Below are 19,472 nucleotides of genomic sequence, written 5' to 3' on the forward strand. Positions count from 1 at the left end.
AAAAAAAAAAAAGACTACGCGGATCTGGCGTGACTCACGGTGGGTCTCCTGCAGACCCACGGTGGGTCTCCTGGAGACTCACGCATGAGACCCCACACGGGTCTCAGCCAGAATTTTTTTTTTTTTTTTTTTTCGAAAAAAAAAAAATTTGAAAGTAAGAGTAAATTTGAAATTTTTTTAAAAAGTCAGAAGTATAAATGTCATTGTCTTACTAATATTTTAAATCGGAGGAGTCCAAATTGAGAGCAATTGAAAGTTTAGGGAACTAAATTGAGAGATTTCAAAGTTTAGGGAGATATTTTAAAATAGGTAAAAATTTGGGAGTCTTCAGTGAAGTTTTTTCTTTTTTAATTTTTTTTTTATTAATGGTTAAATACATTTTTGCCCCATGTGGTTTAAAAACTTTATTTATTACCTCTAGAATTTAATTTTTATCACAAAAAGTACCTCTTGTTTACATAAAAACGGAGATGATACCTCTGTTTAAATTTCATTCAAAATTTGACAACAAACCACGTTAGCACCATTAAAAAATCGATACATATCCATATACCTAATTAAAAATTAAAAAATATATTTTTTTTTAAATTAAAAATATTTAATTTAAAAGAATTTTGAAATTTGGAGGTGGTCGTAACCACCCCTTTGGCCATGGGGGTGGCCAAGCCAGCCCCAAATGGCTAAAAGTGCCCAATATATAATTTTTAATTTAATTTAATTAAATTTTTTTAATGTTTTTAATTATTTTTTATTTTTAATTAGATATATGGACACGTGTCAATTTTTTTAATAATACTAATGTAGCTTTCCGTCAAGTTTTAGACGGAAGTACCATCTCCGTACCCTCTTTATTATTCCTGGTTTTTCATGGAATTGAATTAAGTTATTTTATGATCCAAAACCAGGAATTTTGTTGGTAAAACTCATTAAACCTGCTTTAATGGTTGTGGAAGCCATAGAATAGAAGTAATATTTAAACCTCTAGGATATATTCCACAACTGGGGCTGAAACTATGAAAAGAAATCTTAGGGTTTGTTTAAAAAATTGGAAGAACAAAAAGAAACAAGCAGAAGACAATCACAAAGAAATATAGTGAAAAGAACTCAGGATTTGGCTGCCATATTTACATTCACCTACTTCCTGTCTTGAAGTAATTCTTGGTTACAGCTGATGATGTGCTAGTTTAAACTTTACAAAAACAGGTTCCATAAAACCCAACTCAAGATCATAAAGACTATGAACAAAGATTTCAAAAATTTTGTGGAAATGATATTAATGGACATGAGAGAGGATTAAAGATAGGCATCAGGCAGAAACTCATGGAGTAAATGAGATATCCAGATGACACTTCCATCTGGAAAGTATACCTGTTTTTTAGCAGTCCCCTTTGCAGTATCCAACAGCCATTTTATCTTTCGAAAAGTGTTTCGAGCAGTTTTGGGGAAGACAAAGCCGCCACAGATTTAAACTGCAACAACAAAGATTTCATTAGAGAAAAGGAAATTCTAAAAAGTAGAATATGTTTTAAACTAATCCTTCAAGATCAGTCATGAAAGCCAAGAACAAAATGCAGGTCCAAAGGAACTCTATAACAAAGCATGCATGAGTTTTTCTGTGTATTTTGTTCTATTTGTTTGTTACCTTCTGTTGCCTATACTTCATGCGTATGACACTCAGAGAACAACCGTTGGTGTTCAACTGTAAAGCTTGTATAGCAAGAACTATGGTTTTCAAATCTGATGCCTTGTAAGAGGTATAGTGTTCTAGAGTTGGATTCTGCCAGACGCATAAACAAGGTCATATTTTCAGCATATAACTTAGTACACAATAAGTAAACAGAATAAAGGAGAAATTGCGAACCCATGGGTTGTTTGACTGATCTAAAGTCCATCTGGCAAGAAATACAGCCGATGCAGCTATGGCAGAGGGAAGGAAATTCAGAAAGCCATAGTCAATTAACGTTGATTCGGCTAGATAGTTCGCCAAGTACTCCAGTTCTAGACTAGGAATCTGCAAATTTTCATTTACGTACGTAAAAATTAGGTTTTACTATTCCGAAAATCCAAATCTAATGCGCATAGCATTTCCCAAACCAAGGCTAGGGATGACTGAATCCAATTATGTTACCTTGTAAGAAGCTTGTGCTGCTCGAAGAAATCGCCTGAAAACAGGAAATCTTAAAAATGCATTATGAATTTGAAAAAACATACTGAAATTATCAGGAATATTGATGCCAACATCTAATAAGCAAAGTACCTTAGAAAAGTTTTTGTGGTGGGGGAAAATAGTTGAAAGCCCAAATATTTCAATACTTGAATCTCCAGCTCCAATACCTGCCAATACTTTGATTAGGAAGGCAAAGATTTTGGCAGGTGAAGAATAGGAAACGTTGAGAATATTTCTAATACTGAAAGTGGTTTTCAACCTGCTAGCAATTCTGATACTTAAAAGATCATCTCTTCATCAGTCACATTGGATTGGAATATCTAAATCTCTATGAAACTTTAAAACTATGACCAGGCCATAAAAGTGAAGCAACTAGACATCTTTAGAATTAAAATGACTATGAAAGTACGCCTTAAATTAGGACCTCTATAGACATTTCCTGGAAACAAATCATTTTCATCCCTTCTATTTAAGTGCAAGGTAATTTTTCATGACCTCTTTAAGTAATGATCTCAAGCATGCCATCATTGATGCATATTTTCCAAATAGCTAAGTTCTACAGATTTAATTTCAATAACCTAGTATACTCTATTACCATTTCAGAAAATCTAGCCTCCAATGTGTCAGAAGAATTATGTAATCACCAAAAAGAAGCTCATTAAATATGGCAAATAAGAAATTTGGGATTGATTCCAAGTTCTAGCCAAAATGGAATCCACAATGTCTTTTCCCCTTTTCTCCCTCTATCTCTCTTTCCTTTTCTTTTCCCTCTCCAAATTGGCCAACTCCGTCCAGCCATTGCAGCATTTCGGCATTATAAGATGAAATGTACTCAGATAAATGTATTGGAAAATAAAACTTATTCTATTCGGAGAAAATAATAATCCACACGGGAAAAAAGAAAACTAAAATGAACAAAAACATTAATTTGTTAGGTAGTACTGATAATGACGCAAAACAATGATGTCTAGATAAAGACATAACTCTCGATGGTAGATACGTTATATTATAATTGTTCAACATGCATCGAACAATATCGTTCACTTCATCATTAAATCGTTCCCATCATTGTTTGATTTTTATGAGTAAAGCATTCTATGGGACAATAAAAAGGACTAGGACACACCTCCTCTCTAGTGTAAGTATTTCCTGTGATGAGGCAGAACTCTTCCACATGCAGTGAATGGCCTTCTTCATATTTCCTTTAAACCACAACGAGAGGAATCACATTCAGCAGATACTATGAGCTGAAAATTTCATTTTGATAAGCTGGAACTTCTAAGCTTAAAATCAATTAGAAGAAATAGTAATTGACAATATAATCATTTCAAGTAAACGAGGCTCTCCTAGTAAAGGAAAAGATGTTCAACAAGAAATCTTTAACAAAGTTATTTTAATGGGAAAAATGCAGTTTACCCCCCTGAAGTTTCAGAGGTTTTTCAATTTTACCTCAAAGTTCAAAAATTGGCAATCTACCCCCTGAAGCTTAAAAAATTGGCAATTTGAATCTTCCGATTAATTTTTCCGTTAGATTGGACGGAAATTTTTTTAAAAAAGCCTGAGGACAATGATGTAATTTCATAGATTTCCGTCTATTTTGACGAAAAAATTAAACGGAGGGTTTAAATTGCCAATTTTTGAAACTTTAGGGGGGTAGATTGCCAATTTTTGAACTTTGGAGTTAAAATTGAAAAATTCCTGAAACTTCAGGGGGGTAAACTGCATTTTTCCCTATTTTAATTGTCACCTTAAAAATTTCTTTCTTTCCTCACCTAGATATCTTATAAATCATGATAATTCGCATCATTCAAATTATTTCCATCCATCTCCTACAAAAAAAAAAAAAAAAAAAAAAAGTCCTCTTTGCCAATTTAGGCAAAACTTAAAGAACAGAAATGTTACAAAATCTTTCAATCTTTACATAATAACGTCTGATTAAAACCAAAATTCAATTTATTAAAAAAAAAAAAAAACAAAACAAAAGGAAGAAGAAGTTTCAAGTCCTACTATAATTAAAGACTAGTCTAAAATTTTGACTATGAATAGTCATGCAGTTAACCCTGCTATGGATAAAGGAGCTTACGAAGCAAGTAGCATGCAGGTGATGCCAAGAAGTTGAAGTCTTTGTCTTTCAATGCAATTTCCAGTCAAAAACCAGTCAATGAGATAAATTGTGAGGTAAAGTGTATTGGACGCCAACTGATATCCCTCAGATACCTGAAACACTAACATTTATTAGAGCAAAGAGCATAATAGAGTATTGCGCCACTAAATAGCCATCAAGAAAACCTTATACATCCGCTTAGTTACAGAAATGGAAGCAGACACTAAAGAAACATTCATTTCACATCGTTTAAAATTTTAATCAATCAAATAGTGCACAGTGAATGTGAATTTAACTTTCAAAAAATAATACCGAAAGGACAACATTAACTGTATAGCAGCAAGAAGACCAAAAAAATGGATGTAAGTTTTATTAGAAACAGCTCCGATATGTGACAATCTTTGACACCACACAACAATGTGCAGTGAAGTCTAGACCAAATTTGCCATTTTACTCAATAATACGTTGATGATGATCTTTAACATAAGCATCATAATGTGTTGCATAAACTATTAATGTCAAGACACACTCTAAAATAATACATCTTTTAACCCCAATATGTGAAAGACCATTTTTACTATATCTCCTAGCTGGTAGAAAGAAGGAGCTCAGACAAGAATTATTTAGAGATGTTGTCAGCAAGGGGAGCGCAGAAGGAATGGAGGCTGCACAATAGCCTCGTAGAATATTGCCTTCCTCAGCAGTAAACCGAGGGATGTGAGCATGGCAGGCCAGCAATTATGGGTTATGATAGAAATTCAACGGCAACAGTCTGGGTCAATATCAGTCTAGCCGATAAGGAAGAAGATGGCAATCTCATTTGAGTAGGATTTGATCTCCATAAGAGTGATGAAGCAAGAGACAATGCCTTAGGGAAAAGGAAGAAAACAAGAATCCACATGCTATTAGGAATCGAACACTAGCGTTAGCTGAAGGCTCTGATACCATAAAAAAACTTATAATAAAATGAAAAAAATAAATAAATAATGGAAAAAATGCAAAATTAGTCCTTGTGATTTACCTGGTTTGCAATTAATTCCATGTAGTATCAAAATAAATTCAGAGGTCCCTGATGTATGCCAAAAAAATAATTTACTTCCTACAATCAAATTTCGCCCACTGATTTAACAGATTCCAATAGTTTGACACGTCGGAGTCAATAAAATTGTGACACGTATCCTATTTAAGTCAGTGTTACACTAACATAATATATTAAGTCAAATGACAAAATTTGACTGTAGGAAATAAATTGTTTTTTTAGCATACCTAAGGGATGTCCGAGTTCATTTTGATATTATAGGGAGCTAATTGTAAATTAAGTAAACCACAAATGATTTTGCACTTTTTCCATAAAGAAATAGTAGCAGAAATAGAAAATGAAGATGAGATTTTTAGATCCGGATCCTCTCCAATCCAAAATGGATGGGAGAGTATCCAGTTAATGGCCAAAATTTCTTATAAGAAATCCAAGGGCCACAAGTAGGACACTTGTCCTTGTAATAAAAAAAAAATAATGAACTATTATTTAAAGTTAAAAAAAAAAAAAAAATAACAAAAAACTAGTTATCCAATTAATGCCATAGGGGTGGCCGGCCACCCCATTTTTATCCACCAGGGTGGCCCTTGGGGGTGGTTCAGCCGCCCCAAGGGCCAAATGAAAACAAAAAAATTTTATAGCGATGGCCTTTAGGGGTGGCCAAACCAACCCCAAGGGCCATGGGGGTGGTTCGGCCACCCCCCAAGGGCTAGTTTAGGGTGGCCGAAGCGACCCCCGTGGCCCTTGAGGGTGGTTCGGCCACCCCCAAGGCAAACCCAATTTTTTTTTTTTTTTTCATTTGGGTTCGGCCCTTGGGGGGTGCTTGGGGGTGGTTCGGCCACCCCCAAAGGCCAACGCTATAATTTTTTTTTTTTTTTTTCATTTGGCCCTTGGGGGTGGCCGAACCACCCCCAAGGGCCACCGGGGTGGCCAAAGCCAACCCCGGGGTGGTCCGGCCACCCCTATGGCAAGAATGGGGATGACTATTTTTTTATTTTATTTTTTTTAATTATTTTTAAAACTTTAAGTAATATTATATTTTTTTTTTTTATTGGGAAGACACATGGCACATTTGTGGTCCTAGGATTTCTTTAAAGAAATCCTAGCCGTTAAGTGGATACCCTCCAGTCCAAAATGGACGGGAGAGGATCATTTTCCGAGATTTTTGGGGCCTACATTTATCACTAGGGAAGAGCTCAAAAGAGCTACATCTTGCTCTTATTTCTCGATCAGATTTACAATACAAAAGGCTCCTACTTATAGGAGATTTGGGATAGGTGAAGATCATACAAGTATGGTAGGTGGAGATCATATCAAATCAAATTTGAAAACAATCAAATCTAAAATCAATTACAATCACATTTGAATACCATCAAATCTAATCATATATTCTAATAGTTGGCCAAAGAAAAACTAAAATTACATCGAGATGGTTGGCTAAGGTTGTTATGCAACAGTAAAAGACAACATTAATTTCAAGATGAATAGTATAAAAGAATTTGGTTCTAATCAAACAAGGCCAATGATGCTCTAAATGGCCATCAAATATCAATGGCATCTGGTTGCAGCTCTCTAAATGCAAACAGATCTATAGGAATCATCCCATATGCAAATATGGGTCTCAATTAACATTTCCCAACAAAGAACAATAAAGTAAAACAAAATTTATCACTTAATAGATTACTAATCAAATAATCATAGGATCCAAAGAAAGGAGAAGATTTTTTTATCATATCTTTGCCATGATGTGACCACTGAGTATTAGGGGCATATCGAAGGAGAAGCTACAGTGTAACCTCAATCACAATTAATCAAACCGAAAAATAAACTATAAAGGCGAATCCTAATATAGAAACATTATTGTTGCCGTAAACATTTGACCAAGCTAGATCAACTAGTCAACAAGGATGAAATTCACATTTAAACCAATAAAAACAAGTTTTAGATAGCTATGATAAAAACTGACCATGAAGCACAAAACTATAGAAAGTTGGGGATGCCTTCAATGACACAGTATGCACTTAAGTTTAAGACACGAAAGTCATCATCAATAACTTCATAAACTACAACCTTGGAATTTGTACTTAACAAAAGCATGTGTATTTAGACCACTCAAATAAAAGGCCTCAGGTAATGACATGATGCTAACCTCTACAAGCCAATCAACAAGCATCCCTCGCATACTTTGAGTAATATCTTGCTGTATTGTTTCCATGAAATGAGGACATGGTCTTCGAGCAAGCTGTAGAACAAATGATTACACCATAAATAAGCATCAGGTATACTTTTAATGATCAGAACAACCACAACAATAAGTAGAAGTGCATACATTATATGCATTCTAAGCTTCAATACCTAGTTTTGATATGAGGTAGTTACTCATATCATCCTAAGTTTAGCAAGTCATGTATTTCATAGTATATTTCGTTAGGATTAACTGTAGCTATCCACTCTTAACTATGTAGTCAATCGCAATATCCACCATAAACTATAAAGTATTACAATTAACATCCTAATTCGGGATTAGTATGCAATATCCACCCCACAATCCAAATAAGTATCAAAATTAACAAATTGATAGGCAAATTGAGTGGTGGGTCGTGCTTAGTGTATATTAATTTGCAATATTTTACCTCATCTTACTCATTAATTTGAAAAAATTTAACAGTAATTTAGACAGTGGAGTGCACATTGCAAACTAATTCCAAATTGAGTATTAGGTGTAACATTAAAATTTAGAATGGACGTTACAAATGGCCCCATAGCTAAAACTAACCCTTTATCTTCTCCCTTCTTTGGAGACATTTTCTAACCAACCAAATTAATTAAGTCCTAATATAACAAATCCCAAATATAATAAATGGCAGTGATTAAAAGGGAGAACAGAGTATTGTACAAATGAAAGAAATGTATATGTAACACAAACCTCAACAACACGTAAATTGCTATATATATCAGGGGCATAGACACTGCATAATTGAGGTTCCTTGAGATCCGCATCAATGTCAATAATGTCCAGATTGCTTGATATTGTCATATCACCAGAAAGGCCACCTTTGACTGATATGAGCATTTAAACAAAAATGTCATTTTGTTTTTGCTTTAGACAATTATATATAACAAAATAAAATAGAAATATTACTTTTAACAAACAATTTGTTCTTGTAAGGTCATGATTCAAGTATCACCTTCACACTTGATATGAAAACATATGCGTTAAGTTTGTTAACATACAATTGAAAATTAAATGGTTGGCTCTATAACTTGAAATTTACATAATATGGCAAAAGAAAAGGCTTGCAAGTAACATTAGTATATGGTGATAGCAGAACACAGACTTATCACCCTCAACAAAATTCTCTACTAAGTGGGTTAGCCTTGCTATGGATGACAAAAATTACATGATGGTAAGAACATTGTAAAGAAAAAATGAAAAATGTTGGGAGAAAAAAAATTTCATGCAATTCTTTCTCACAAATCAGGTTCACAATCCAATACTACTCCTTGTTGTAGATTAAATTGATTCAGTATTATACTTAGTTATCAGTGAAGTTCTCCCCAAAGGGTCCATGCTTACTTTGAGACCTTGAAACTTCAGATGACCAGCTATAACCATATAACCTTGATGAATTTAAGAGGTTACCTATAAAATTTGAAGTTGTGCACTTGTTTAAGCACTTAGTTTTGATTTAATAGTTCTTAATATATAAATGTTGTGTATTTTTTAAGTATGCTCTATGTTCATTGTTACTATTGCCTAAGGCCACTTTTCATATAAAAGTAAACAAATGGATATTTAAATTGTAAAATCAGCTTAGGTGAAGCTTTAAGAGCTTATTAGCCATTTGAGCTTCTCCACTTAGTGACTACGGTTAGATTTAGTTCTTCATTGCAGTTCTTGGTCAATATCATGAATTTTATGCTTCATTATTAGACATTATTTATTTATTTTTTTTTGGTATACAGATTTTTTTTTTTTTTTTTTGTAAAATCTGTGTACAAGTCTAATTTCAAAACACTAATGCATGAATACACAAGACTCCCAACGAGATAGATCTCTTCTTGAATTTTACCCAATTTGTGACTAATTAACAATTCATGTGTATGGCATAGTTATCATGCATATATGTAAGAAGCCAAAATAGACAACAGCGAAAAAATAACCTTTCTTTGGAGGAAATTGAGGTTGTGAAGGCATTCCAAAACTCTGATTTTCAAGCCGATGATCATCTATGTCACACTCCCTTATGGTACTTAACTGAAGAGATACCATTTCTTCCAAATCAATTGAGCTTATAACTTCTTTAGATTTAGATTCTATTTTCACTGTTTCTTGAAGAATCTTTGTTTCTGAAGCAGCTTGAAACAGTGGGGCTTCTAGAGCAACTGAAGGTGCCACTTTGCAAACCTTAACTTGACCTTTTCTAGTGGGCTTGTTGATCTTCGCCTGACATTCAGTGGAACAAAAGAAAGCAAACTCAGGTTCTCAAGTAAATTAAAGCTTTTGGCAAATCATTAAACTACCTGCCAAATCTCTCGACATGTTATACATTTTCAAGTGAGTAGAATGTTTAAAGTGATTATCCTGAAATTTGTACTCAATACACTATCAACTACTGAAGGAATTCAAAATGGATTTTTTTTTCTTGCTCAAAATTCACCAAACATTCAAGCTGCCCAACTCAGAAATAAAAATGGATAATGTAAGTTTGTTGTTCCTTCTTTGGAAAATTTACAAGAAGATGAGAACAGAGATCATGAAGAAAATATTGACCTGGATTTTAGCTTCATTCAAGCAGTTCCCTTGTGAGCATTTGCAACAAAAGTTGCCAACATCTTGAAGCACAGCCCTCCTCCTGCGCTTACAACAACATGCATTATTGGGAGCATTGTTGTTGTTCTCTTCCAAGTCTCTGCTGTTTGGATTTCCTTGCAAAGTTCGCTTGTGATTTTTTTGTATAGGAGCTTTTAAAGGGGGCCGTTGTCCACATGCACGCAACGCAGCCGATCTTGCGCGTGTTAACGGAACAGTAACCTCTCCACCCTTGGCAGTAACCAGATTTTCTTTCCTCATGTTTAAATCTCTCAGAGAAGAACAGCTCAAACCATTAGATTGGAATTATATGAACAAATCCTGCAACAAATAAACAAATAAATGGAAAGTAAATTTGAGAACAAGCTGTGCAGGCAATTAGTCTGCAGAAAAACAGATGAGAAACAAAGAACTTCTATTAATCATGCCAATAACAAGAGTTATTACGTAGAATATGTCCCACATGCAATGTAGACATTCCTAAGAAGAAGATATTAGGGGTATGTTGTGAATGCAACTTCAAAGAAGAACCCCTTTAGTCCTAACTTGTGATAAGCAACTGCATCGAAGTGTTATCAAGTTCCTAATTGATCTTCCCTTGCAGTTGCATCATGCAATTTATACGTTAAACTGATACTAAAGGTCAGACATATATAAAATTTAACAACTATATGTTTATAAGCCTAATTTTGGCTGCTGAAAAATATATTTTAAATTCCATTTAAGAGTCGAGTTCCTAATTAAACTGGGAGGATCATCAAATCGCTGATTCTTCATGGCAATAGAGAACAATAGAAAATATTAGCTCTAATTACGTAGAAGATTTAGCATGAAAAAAACAAAAAAACAAAAAACCAACAACAACAACAAAGTTCCATTAATGATCGACGTATGTTAAAATCTTAGAAAATATATCGAGTGTTATGGGTTCAACTCAACTCAACTATGCCCGGTGGTTTGGAATTGACTAGCTGAAATAAGGCAAACCACCTTTGTTGAAAATGGCCTTCATCCCAGATAATTGGGGACAACCATAGGAATCATTCTCACTACAACCCTATCTAAGGCCATGTATCCCTCTTCACTACTACATTATGTCTCCTGGGTTTGCTTCAAGACATTTGATTATACTTAAATGTTCTTTCTTCTTTCAAAATCATAGAAGGAAATCTTTCTTCTTTTAAGATAACTTGATGAAACAGGTTTCAGACACAATAAGAACAACATGGTATATAAACAAATAAGAGCGTCAAACAGCTTCACACACAATAAAGACAACATAGTATATAACATATAAAAACTTGACCTGAACTTTTCAATATTCATGCAGAATAGCAGAATGCGGAGGACCAAGTTATGAAAAATGCAAGAAAATCTTAGGCACGAGCATAGAAATATTGGAAAGAAACCATTACGCTTGATTTGGTTGATGGGTCAATGTGTATGAAATAATAATAAATAAATGAAAAAAAAAAAAAAAAAAAAAAAAAAAAGGTAAGAAAAGTTGAACCTTGAGTTTAAAAACAAAGCACAGAACAAAACCCACAAAATTTGCATCATACAAAATAGTGCAACTTCTTTGTCTTATCCTAAAAATTCTCAGCACCCAAGAAAAAAACCAAGCTAAGGAAACGCATTGAAAACGATATTTTCTCTTGCAAATCTAATTTCCAATTCCTCGCGATTTTTTTTTTTTATCAGTAATTCGAATTTTATTAGAAGCGCAGGAGCGCAACCAGGGAGTGTACGCCATTTCTTAACGATTGACCATTTTCTGGGCTGAGAAAATGCCAAAAAGAAAAAGAAAAAGAGAGAAGTAAATCCATACGCCTTCTGTTCTTTTGTTGTACTTTTTGCTTCCAAAAAATCAAAACCATGAACAGAAGTATGATCCCAACGAAAATGAAAATTCAACCCATTTAAGTCTGACTGTGGCATCAGCTTTACTGATTTTGAAAATCTCTGTTTCATTCATTCCAGATATTTCAAGAAAACAAAAAATAAATTCAAGATTCAAAACTTTCAAATTATTTTCTTTTCCCACCTTTTCTCTCAACAAAACAGAGCATCCATGACCCAGAACCTCAAGATTCTGATAAAATACAACCAACCCACTAAACCCTAGACGATCTATGAGAAATAAAACAAAAGCACAAAAAATTCAAAATTCGAATTTTTTTTTTTTTTTAAAGAAAAAGCTCATACACCAAAATTCAGAAGAGTACAAAAAAGTATGATAACAAGAAAAATGGAAACTCAACCCATATAAGTCTAATTGTTGGGTCAGGTTTGCTAAATTGGAAATTTTCCGTTTCCTGAGTCCCAAATATGTCAAACAATAAATAATTCTAAGATTCAAAACTTTTGACTTCCTTTCTTCTCCCACATTTTCTCACCAACAAACAGAGGCTCCACGCCCAGAACTTCAAGTATCTGACAAACTGCAACAAACCCACTAACCCCTAGTCTGTCTCTGATGAAACAAACCACAAATCAGCAAAAAAAAAAAAAAAAGGAAAAAAGAAATTAGAAACAAGAAAAGCACGTACACTAAAAAAATAATAATAAAAAAACAAAAAACATCTATAAATTTTCGTATATGTTTATGCATTAAAGATTCAAATTTTACCTGAATCTATCTTTGGTAATCCTCCAAGTATCAAAAATGAGAGCTCCGAGAGAAAGCGAGCGCCAGCGAGCGAACGAGAGGGAGAAGCAGAGGGACAAAGAAACAGAGGAAACAGAGACAGAGAAACAGAGGCAGAATGATTGGGCGGGATACTCTTGCGGTTTAAGTTGTCTGAGAAAAGAATTAAAAAAAAAAAAAAAAATTAGAATTACTTTTTAAATAAATGCAAATAGGATAAATAATATTAAATTATGGAGTTGACAGTTTTACTTTAAAATTAAAGACAGTTCACTAAGATCGATCTGGTCGTTTAAGATTCTGATTTACTTTTTTTCCCCATCATATTTAGACGAGCCTTTAAGGGTTTTTTTTGGTTATTAAGAGGTTCAGGTTTTAATTGTTAGATTAGCGCCGGGTTGGGCTCTCCTGCGGCTGGAGCCACGAATTTAGGAAGCAACCCAATAGGAGAAAATTCACTTTACCCTTGAAACTTCAAGGGTTTTTCAATTCTAACTCTAATGTTTAAAAAATGATAATGTATACTTTTTAATGTTTTAAAAATTTTCAATTCAAACCCTCCGTTACTAATTTCTGTCTAATTTGACAGAAATTATTCAACGTGCGTCTCGCGTGAGATTTTGATGCCCTCTATTTCAATTTTACCCTCATTAAAACCTATGAAATTACGTAATTACCCTTATTAAAATCCCACGCGAGATGCATATGAGATGATTTCCGTCTAATTAGACAAAAATTAGTAACAGAATGTCTAAATTGAAAATTTTTGAAACATTATGGGGGTACATTGTTAATTTTTAAACATTGGAGTTCAAATTAAAAACTCTTGAAATTTCAGGGTAAAGTGAATTAAACCCTTACAAATTAAATAGTAAAATTGTGGGAAAATTGTACAAAACTTTCTCAAAGTAATACTCAATTTACAATATTTTTGTGAACTAAATATTGCATTTCTTTCCAAACTAACAAAAATTTGCAATGCTCCCAAATTACAAAAAATAACTTTAATACAAAATTCAAAAAAAAAAATCGAAAAAATAAAATATGGGCAACCAGACCCAGTACTTTATTATTATTTTTTTTTCTCCTTTTTTTTTAATTTATTTTATCATCTTATTGAAAAATTTAAGAACATTTTTTGTCTTCTTACAAGACAAAAAGGGTACAATGCAAAATTTTGATAATTTGGACAAAACATTGATGTAATCTTTAGTTTAGGAGACATTGCAAATTGTTAGTTTGAGGTGAGTGTAATTTTTCCTAAATTTTTTTTGTAAATTTTTTTTTTTTTTTTTACAAAACTTTTCTTGTGTTCCTCTTTTCCTACAAACCAGCCTCTAAATGTGACACGTGTTTTTTTTTTTTTTTTAAATTATTAATTTATTAAAAAAGCATTTAAAATATAAATAAAGGCGCTCAGAGTTGGCAGCGGAGCCGTTACTCCACAACAAATGAAAGCATATGAATGCAAATAAAGGTGCTTCAACTACTTTTGAACTAAAATTTCAAAAGTAATTATTTTAGTTTCTTTTTTCTTCAACAAAGCAAGTTTTGCATCGGAGGCAATAAAAGTACTTCCAAAAGAAAGGCCGACAACGCCTTCCTCTTTGATTTATTACCTCCACATTGTGATCCTTCCAAAACGAGTGTTCCTTGTAGAACTCGAAGCTTTGTATTAAGGATCCAGCACCGCCATCATTGTAGTCACCGATACTCCAAAACCGCCGACAAATGGTCCTGGAGAGCTTCGGGCCAACAGCAAGAAGTCTAGTGCGTAATGGTCCTGAGATTAATTGCAATCCCCGTGTCCGATATGAACAGCATTATGTGCAAAGCTTTGTGAGAGATTCAAGTTCAAAGAGATTGCTAGTAAGAGAAATGTATATTGGCCGGGATTTCTTATTTTTTGTAAACAGACATGGCACTTGCCACATCATTTTGTAAAGATCCCTTTGTAATGTTTTGTCTACCGGTACCATTTCTCAGATAAGAAACAAATGAACTTTATTGGGGACCAAAAATTCAATATCTTTGCTACAATCAATTAGGAAAATAGAATTCTTGATAAGTCGTCCTGACTCGATTTGAACACATTCAAAAAAACTTGCAAGATACAAAGAGATAAGAGATCAAATGGAATCAGAGGATCTGAAGAAAGAAGCAAAATGTACTGATAAATTATTTGGTAATTGCATTGAAGAGGGCCAAAAATAATTTAGTCGTTAATGACCAAAGGATTTAAAACCAAAAACTACCAACTTGTAATGTTTATTTCAAGAAAAAAGTGATCCACAAAGGGGAAAGCGAATGAATATGTGTCTGACCGTATAACAAACTGTTTTCTCATCATTCAGTCAAAATTTTATTCCAGCAAAAATTTTCCAAGCTGGATCAATGGTGATCATCGTCTCCATGGCCATCAGGAGAACCTCCAGGGCCAACCACTTCCAGCTGAAAAACACAAACAATAACTCTGTGAAGCCTTATTCAGATAATTTAAAAATATCCACCATATGCCGTTAGGGTAAATCATTAGAACGAACGACCTCCAGGGGGAATTTCTGTAAAATAAATAGCATGGAAGAACGGAATAAATTACCATGAAATATTGTGAACAGATGGGGCATTCATGTGGCTTGCCTTTCTCTAGCCAAAACCACACAACATCATGCTCATCTTCTGTAAATTGTTACAAATTTCAAAACACTGTCAATTACATGGATTGCAAATTATTTGCTATGGCATTTATTATTATTAAAAAAAAAAAAAAAACCAATAATGATAAGAGGCCTTACCTCCCTCACCACCAGGGCATCCAATTATTCTTTTGTCAAAGACAGACTTGACAATAGCAGGTGCTTCCTACAAGCAGAAAAACATTACAGAACTAGGCATTTTTTTTTTTGAAGAATACAGAACTAGGCATTTGATCTCTATAAATCCAGATTATGCCAACTATAATACTTAGAACATTTATTAATCAACTCTACATAAGAGCAAATCAATTGAAGATGCTGCAAGAGCATGTTTTAGAAGTTGTTGATAGAAAACACACTTTGCCTTGAAATATTGGTAAAAATAACCCCTCTTGGGTTCAACCTACAGAAGCAGTCGGATTTTGGAGTGGAAGGCTACCCCATTTTGTAGCATGTAATTAGATGAAAAAAAAAAAAAAAGCAAGGAAAGAAAAGAAATGAGTAAAAACAGAAACAAATGGGGCAGGGTCCACTAAATTTAAAGAAATTGATGAAGAAGAGAGTCGGGTAAGAGGAAATGGTTAATAGTGAAGGAAGGAAGAGCTGTCATGTTCAAGGGCATAAATTTCATTTCAAGAGAGGTAACTACATGGAAAAATCCTGAAGATAGGACCATTTTAGATCATCCCTCCAAGGAACTTGCTTAGACATGACAAACACTGAGTAATGGTTTTTAATAGGGAAAGAGAAGAAAGGCTTTTAAAAACTCAAAAAGACAAGGAAAAAGAGAAATAGCAAGATAACAAAGTATTTTAAAAAAGAAAAATTAGAAGGCCACACATTATATATGAGCATGTGCATCAGCGGGCTGCTTTCTGAATATGTGCATGCATACGTATATTATTGTATCTTCACAAGTTTGTTACTTTCAAGTACAGATAAAATTTTCAGGTTATAGCTTAAAGGTCAAAGTATACATTTTTCTTTCTCAATGTACACCAACCAAATCACGAATCTTGGCACCTTTACCCTTTCAAAAAATTGAGGGTCGTTTGATAACGCTCTTTGGGTTTGCTTTTTGCTTTTTAGCAAAAAAACAAAAGTATTAACAAACAACTTCAAACACAAGACACTTACAAAATACTCAAAACTACTTTCGCCTTTATGTTACATCATAATACTTTTTCAACCAAAAAGCAAAATGCACCTTCTAAAAGTTTTATCAAACAAACCCTCGGCTTTGATAGATTACTTAGGAGTAATCCACAATCTCATTTGTCATGCACACAACACATACACAAAATATACAAGAATAAAGCATGAGGGGTTAAGTCCCATTAATTTCAGCAGTCAAAGATGAGAACAACAGTAAATGAAAAAATGTAGGTAGCATATATACAACGCTATCTAATTTTCACCATTACTGATTGTTCAACATTAAGAAGACCCTAGCCTTTACAAAACTTGGAATAAAACATTCCAAGATACCAGATTTAAGGTTTGAAAACAACAAACATCACCAACATCCAAAGAAACACATAATTTTTGAGGAGACATATTACCCAAACCCATAGGAATCATGGAGAACCAATAGCAGACCACCACTATTATCTGCTAATATACTAAAAGGCTGGACTATCTTGAGTACATCACCAGTTAGTGCAACAATTTAAATGTTACGGGAGCAATACCTCCAAAATGCTGGTGAATAGAAAAGGACTCTGAAACAGTCAGGATATGGGTAGACAACAAAGTACAGACAAAATATGCTTATGCAAGATCCTCATCTCTTGCAATAGATTCCCAAACTATGATTTACCCTACAGAACCTTCTATGTCTTAATGCAATTATATATATGATGATGTTCGCCTGTTTTATTGAACATAGATTAATAATTCATAACCAGAACACTGCAATCGCAATTAACAAAGATTATTCAACAGAAAGCACATACAGGGTCATGAAAAATCAGCAAGGAAAGCTGGCTGCACCATATTGCAAGAAACAAACATTTTACAACAGCGCCCATCCAACCATGATCAAAGTTACATGATTAAGTTATACCTCACATGTCAAGAATCTACACCCAAAAAAAAAAAAAAAAACCTCATTCCAAATGAATGAAGTGAAACAAGAAAATCGGATTCAACATGTGTAAATAAGAAACAGTAATCCGACAAACATAGTCCAAATACACCAAGATCCAATTAACAATCTTTAGAGTTCCTCCGCAAATTAATACCTCATTATAACTGAAGTGAACACCAAAAGTAAAGCTTTAAGTTCAAACAACACTAACCTTGGTACCGAAAGGACCAGCTGGAAAATTGATTTCAAGAATGTTTTTTCCCTACACATGAAAAACAACAATATAACACTTATTTATCTAATGATAATAGCATCCCGGAAGTAAAGATCGAGTCAATAAATAAACAACCTCAAGCACGGCCTCGAGCTCCTCTCGCTCATGTCCAGTAGCAATGGGCATTACATCTTCAACCTTCTTCAAAGTATCACCTAATGCAACCAAAATAAGAAAGGGCTAGGACCAAACTATTGCTAGGGTTTATAAGATTAAGCGACATAGAGAAAAACCTGAGCTTATAAGAAATAGTAAATTTAATCAGTAAAAGTAATATTGTAACACTCCCTTCACGCGTGGACCTATCCCAAAAGGCTAAACTTATTTGAAATTACGAATTTAATTAATCAATATTCCAATACCAATTCTTCAAAATAGCCAAACAGCGAACCAAATTCCTATTTCCTCTAACCAAGTAAAGTGTTTTCATCCAAAAAGCTATTTTCTCGGCAACCAAACAGGAAAAAGACGAAATGAAGGGAAGTTACCGTAAAGAGAGGAAGCTTGGGGAGAGAAGAGAGTCTGAAACGGCGGCGTTGAGGAAGACGACGATGTTGAAGACGAAGACGGCGAGTAGGCCAGCGGTCGGCGGAGTGTGAGAGAAGAGGATCGCCATGAGAGTGAGTGTGACGAAGATGCTAGGGCTCGAAGCCGAGCCGTTGACGATGAGACCGCGTGCCTCCACATGTTGCTTCAATCCCTCTCGCTCAAGTATGAGAAAAAAGCCGGGACTAACGTACCACCTGTTCGTCCCTCGCTGCATTTCAATGGAGTGCACACGCGTGAGAGCAGTTGGTAAATGCGTAAACGTGCGGTAAAAATTGTTCAATCTTATTTAAGGCATGTTAGGTTGGATGTTTGAGAAATCTAAAAGCGTGTTTAATACTCAAAAAAATTTATTTTAAAAAAATATATATATTTTTGGTAAAAAAAAAAAACGTTTTTAAATGTCCAAAAAACATAAAAATAGCCAAAATACACTTTTGGCAAAAATTTACAAATAAAACTTTTGATAAAAATATTTTTTAACTTAAAAATTTTATTTTTCAAACATATTCTTAATCGCTTTACGAGCGAGAAAGCTTGCACTTACATTTAGCAATTTGTCCTAACAGTAATAATTAGCTCTAAACTTTTCAAAGAAAGATGCAAACATTAGCTTCCACGCAAAATCGATAAAGTAGAAACATGTCTTAAATAAGATATTTATAGGGCACAAACGTCCTATAAATATCAAACAAAGCATGTGAATCTACTAATGGTTTGGGCGAACGGATTAATATGGTTGTTTCGCGACTATTGTGGATTTGACTTTTATGTTTTTTGGAAAGCTTTAAGTTAGCTAATGACTTTTGGTTTTGGTGGTGTTTACAATGGCATGCACTGTTAGCCAGGTTTTCGCTTTTAGCCGGTTTCTCTAAAAAATAAAATAATAATAAAATTTATTTTAATTTTAAATATTTTTTTAATAATCTCCGAAATAAATGAATAAATTTACTATTAAATTTATGTAAAGCATAAATGAGAAGGAAAAAAAAAATTAAAAAAAATATTGATGTGAATTTAAAAACAAAAAATAAAGTTTTTCAGTCAAAACTGAACATCTAAAAATATTTTTAACATTAATTTTGGTATACTATCAACCA

General features: G+C 33.7%; 2 protein-coding genes across 3 annotated transcripts; both read right to left on the minus strand.

Annotated features, from left to right (window-relative positions):
- Positions 1-1,089: 1,089 nt before the first annotated feature.
- Positions 1,090-14,475, minus strand: LOC132189288 (cyclin-A2-3). 2 transcript variants are annotated; one of them, XM_059603955.2, is made up of 13 exons: positions 14,387-14,475; positions 12,750-12,920; positions 10,082-10,441; positions 9,472-9,754; positions 8,234-8,367; positions 7,457-7,549; positions 4,251-4,384; positions 3,294-3,369; positions 2,258-2,334; positions 2,129-2,162; positions 1,862-2,011; positions 1,643-1,777; positions 1,090-1,469 (listed from the first exon to the last, which is right to left on the minus strand). In XM_059603955.2, the coding sequence occupies exons 3-13, from the start codon at positions 10,379-10,381 to the stop codon at positions 1,410-1,412; spliced, it is 1,476 nt and encodes a 491-aa protein (XP_059459938.2). In that variant the 5' UTR covers positions 10,382-10,441; positions 12,750-12,920; positions 14,387-14,475; the 3' UTR covers positions 1,090-1,409. The 2 variants fall into 2 exon arrangements, with proteins under 2 accessions (XP_059459938.2, XP_088366494.1); XM_088510368.1 differs by lacking the exon at positions 14,387-14,475 and adding an exon at positions 13,020-13,038 and having other exon boundaries at positions 2,129-2,177.
- Positions 14,476-14,916: 441 nt separating this feature from the next.
- On the minus strand, positions 14,917-18,605 carry LOC132189290 (cytochrome c oxidase subunit 5b-1, mitochondrial). Its single transcript, XM_059603958.2, has 6 exons — positions 18,315-18,605; positions 17,902-17,981; positions 17,764-17,814; positions 15,563-15,629; positions 15,367-15,446; positions 14,917-15,218 (listed from the first exon to the last, which is right to left on the minus strand). The coding sequence occupies exons 1-6, from the start codon at positions 18,511-18,513 to the stop codon at positions 15,159-15,161; spliced, it is 537 nt and encodes a 178-aa protein (XP_059459941.2). The 5' UTR covers positions 18,514-18,605; the 3' UTR covers positions 14,917-15,158.
- Positions 18,606-19,472: the final 867 nt, after the last annotated feature.

The sequence above is a fragment of the Corylus avellana genome, chromosome 9, assembly GCF_965113065.1.
Source record: "Corylus avellana chromosome 9, dhCorAvel1.hap1.2, whole genome shotgun sequence".
Lineage (NCBI taxonomy): Eukaryota > Viridiplantae > Streptophyta > Magnoliopsida > Fagales > Betulaceae > Corylus > Corylus avellana.

Coding starts and splice junctions, on each gene's coding strand:
- LOC132189290 (XM_059603958.2), bottom strand. CDS start 18,513: ATGTGGAGGCACGCGGTCTCATCGTCAACGGCTCGGCTTCGAGCCCTA. Junction 17,982..18,314: donor CCAAGCTTCCTCTCTTTACG/GTAACTTCCCTT, acceptor TGGTTGCATTAG/GTGATACTTTGAAGAAGGTT. Junction 17,815..17,901: donor AGCTCGAGGCCGTGCTTGAG/GTTGTTTATTTA, acceptor TTTCATGTGTAG/GGAAAAAACATTCTTGAAAT.
- LOC132189288 (XM_088510368.1), bottom strand. CDS start 10,381: ATGAGGAAAGAAAATCTGGTTACTGCCAAGGGTGGAGAGGTTACTGTT. Junction 1,778..1,861: donor ATCAGTCAAACAACCCATGG/GTTCGCAATTTC, acceptor TGCGTCTGGCAG/AATCCAACTCTAGAACACTA. Junction 1,470..1,642: donor TGAAGTATAGGCAACAGAAG/GTAACAAACAAA, acceptor TTGTTGTTGCAG/TTTAAATCTGTGGCGGCTTT.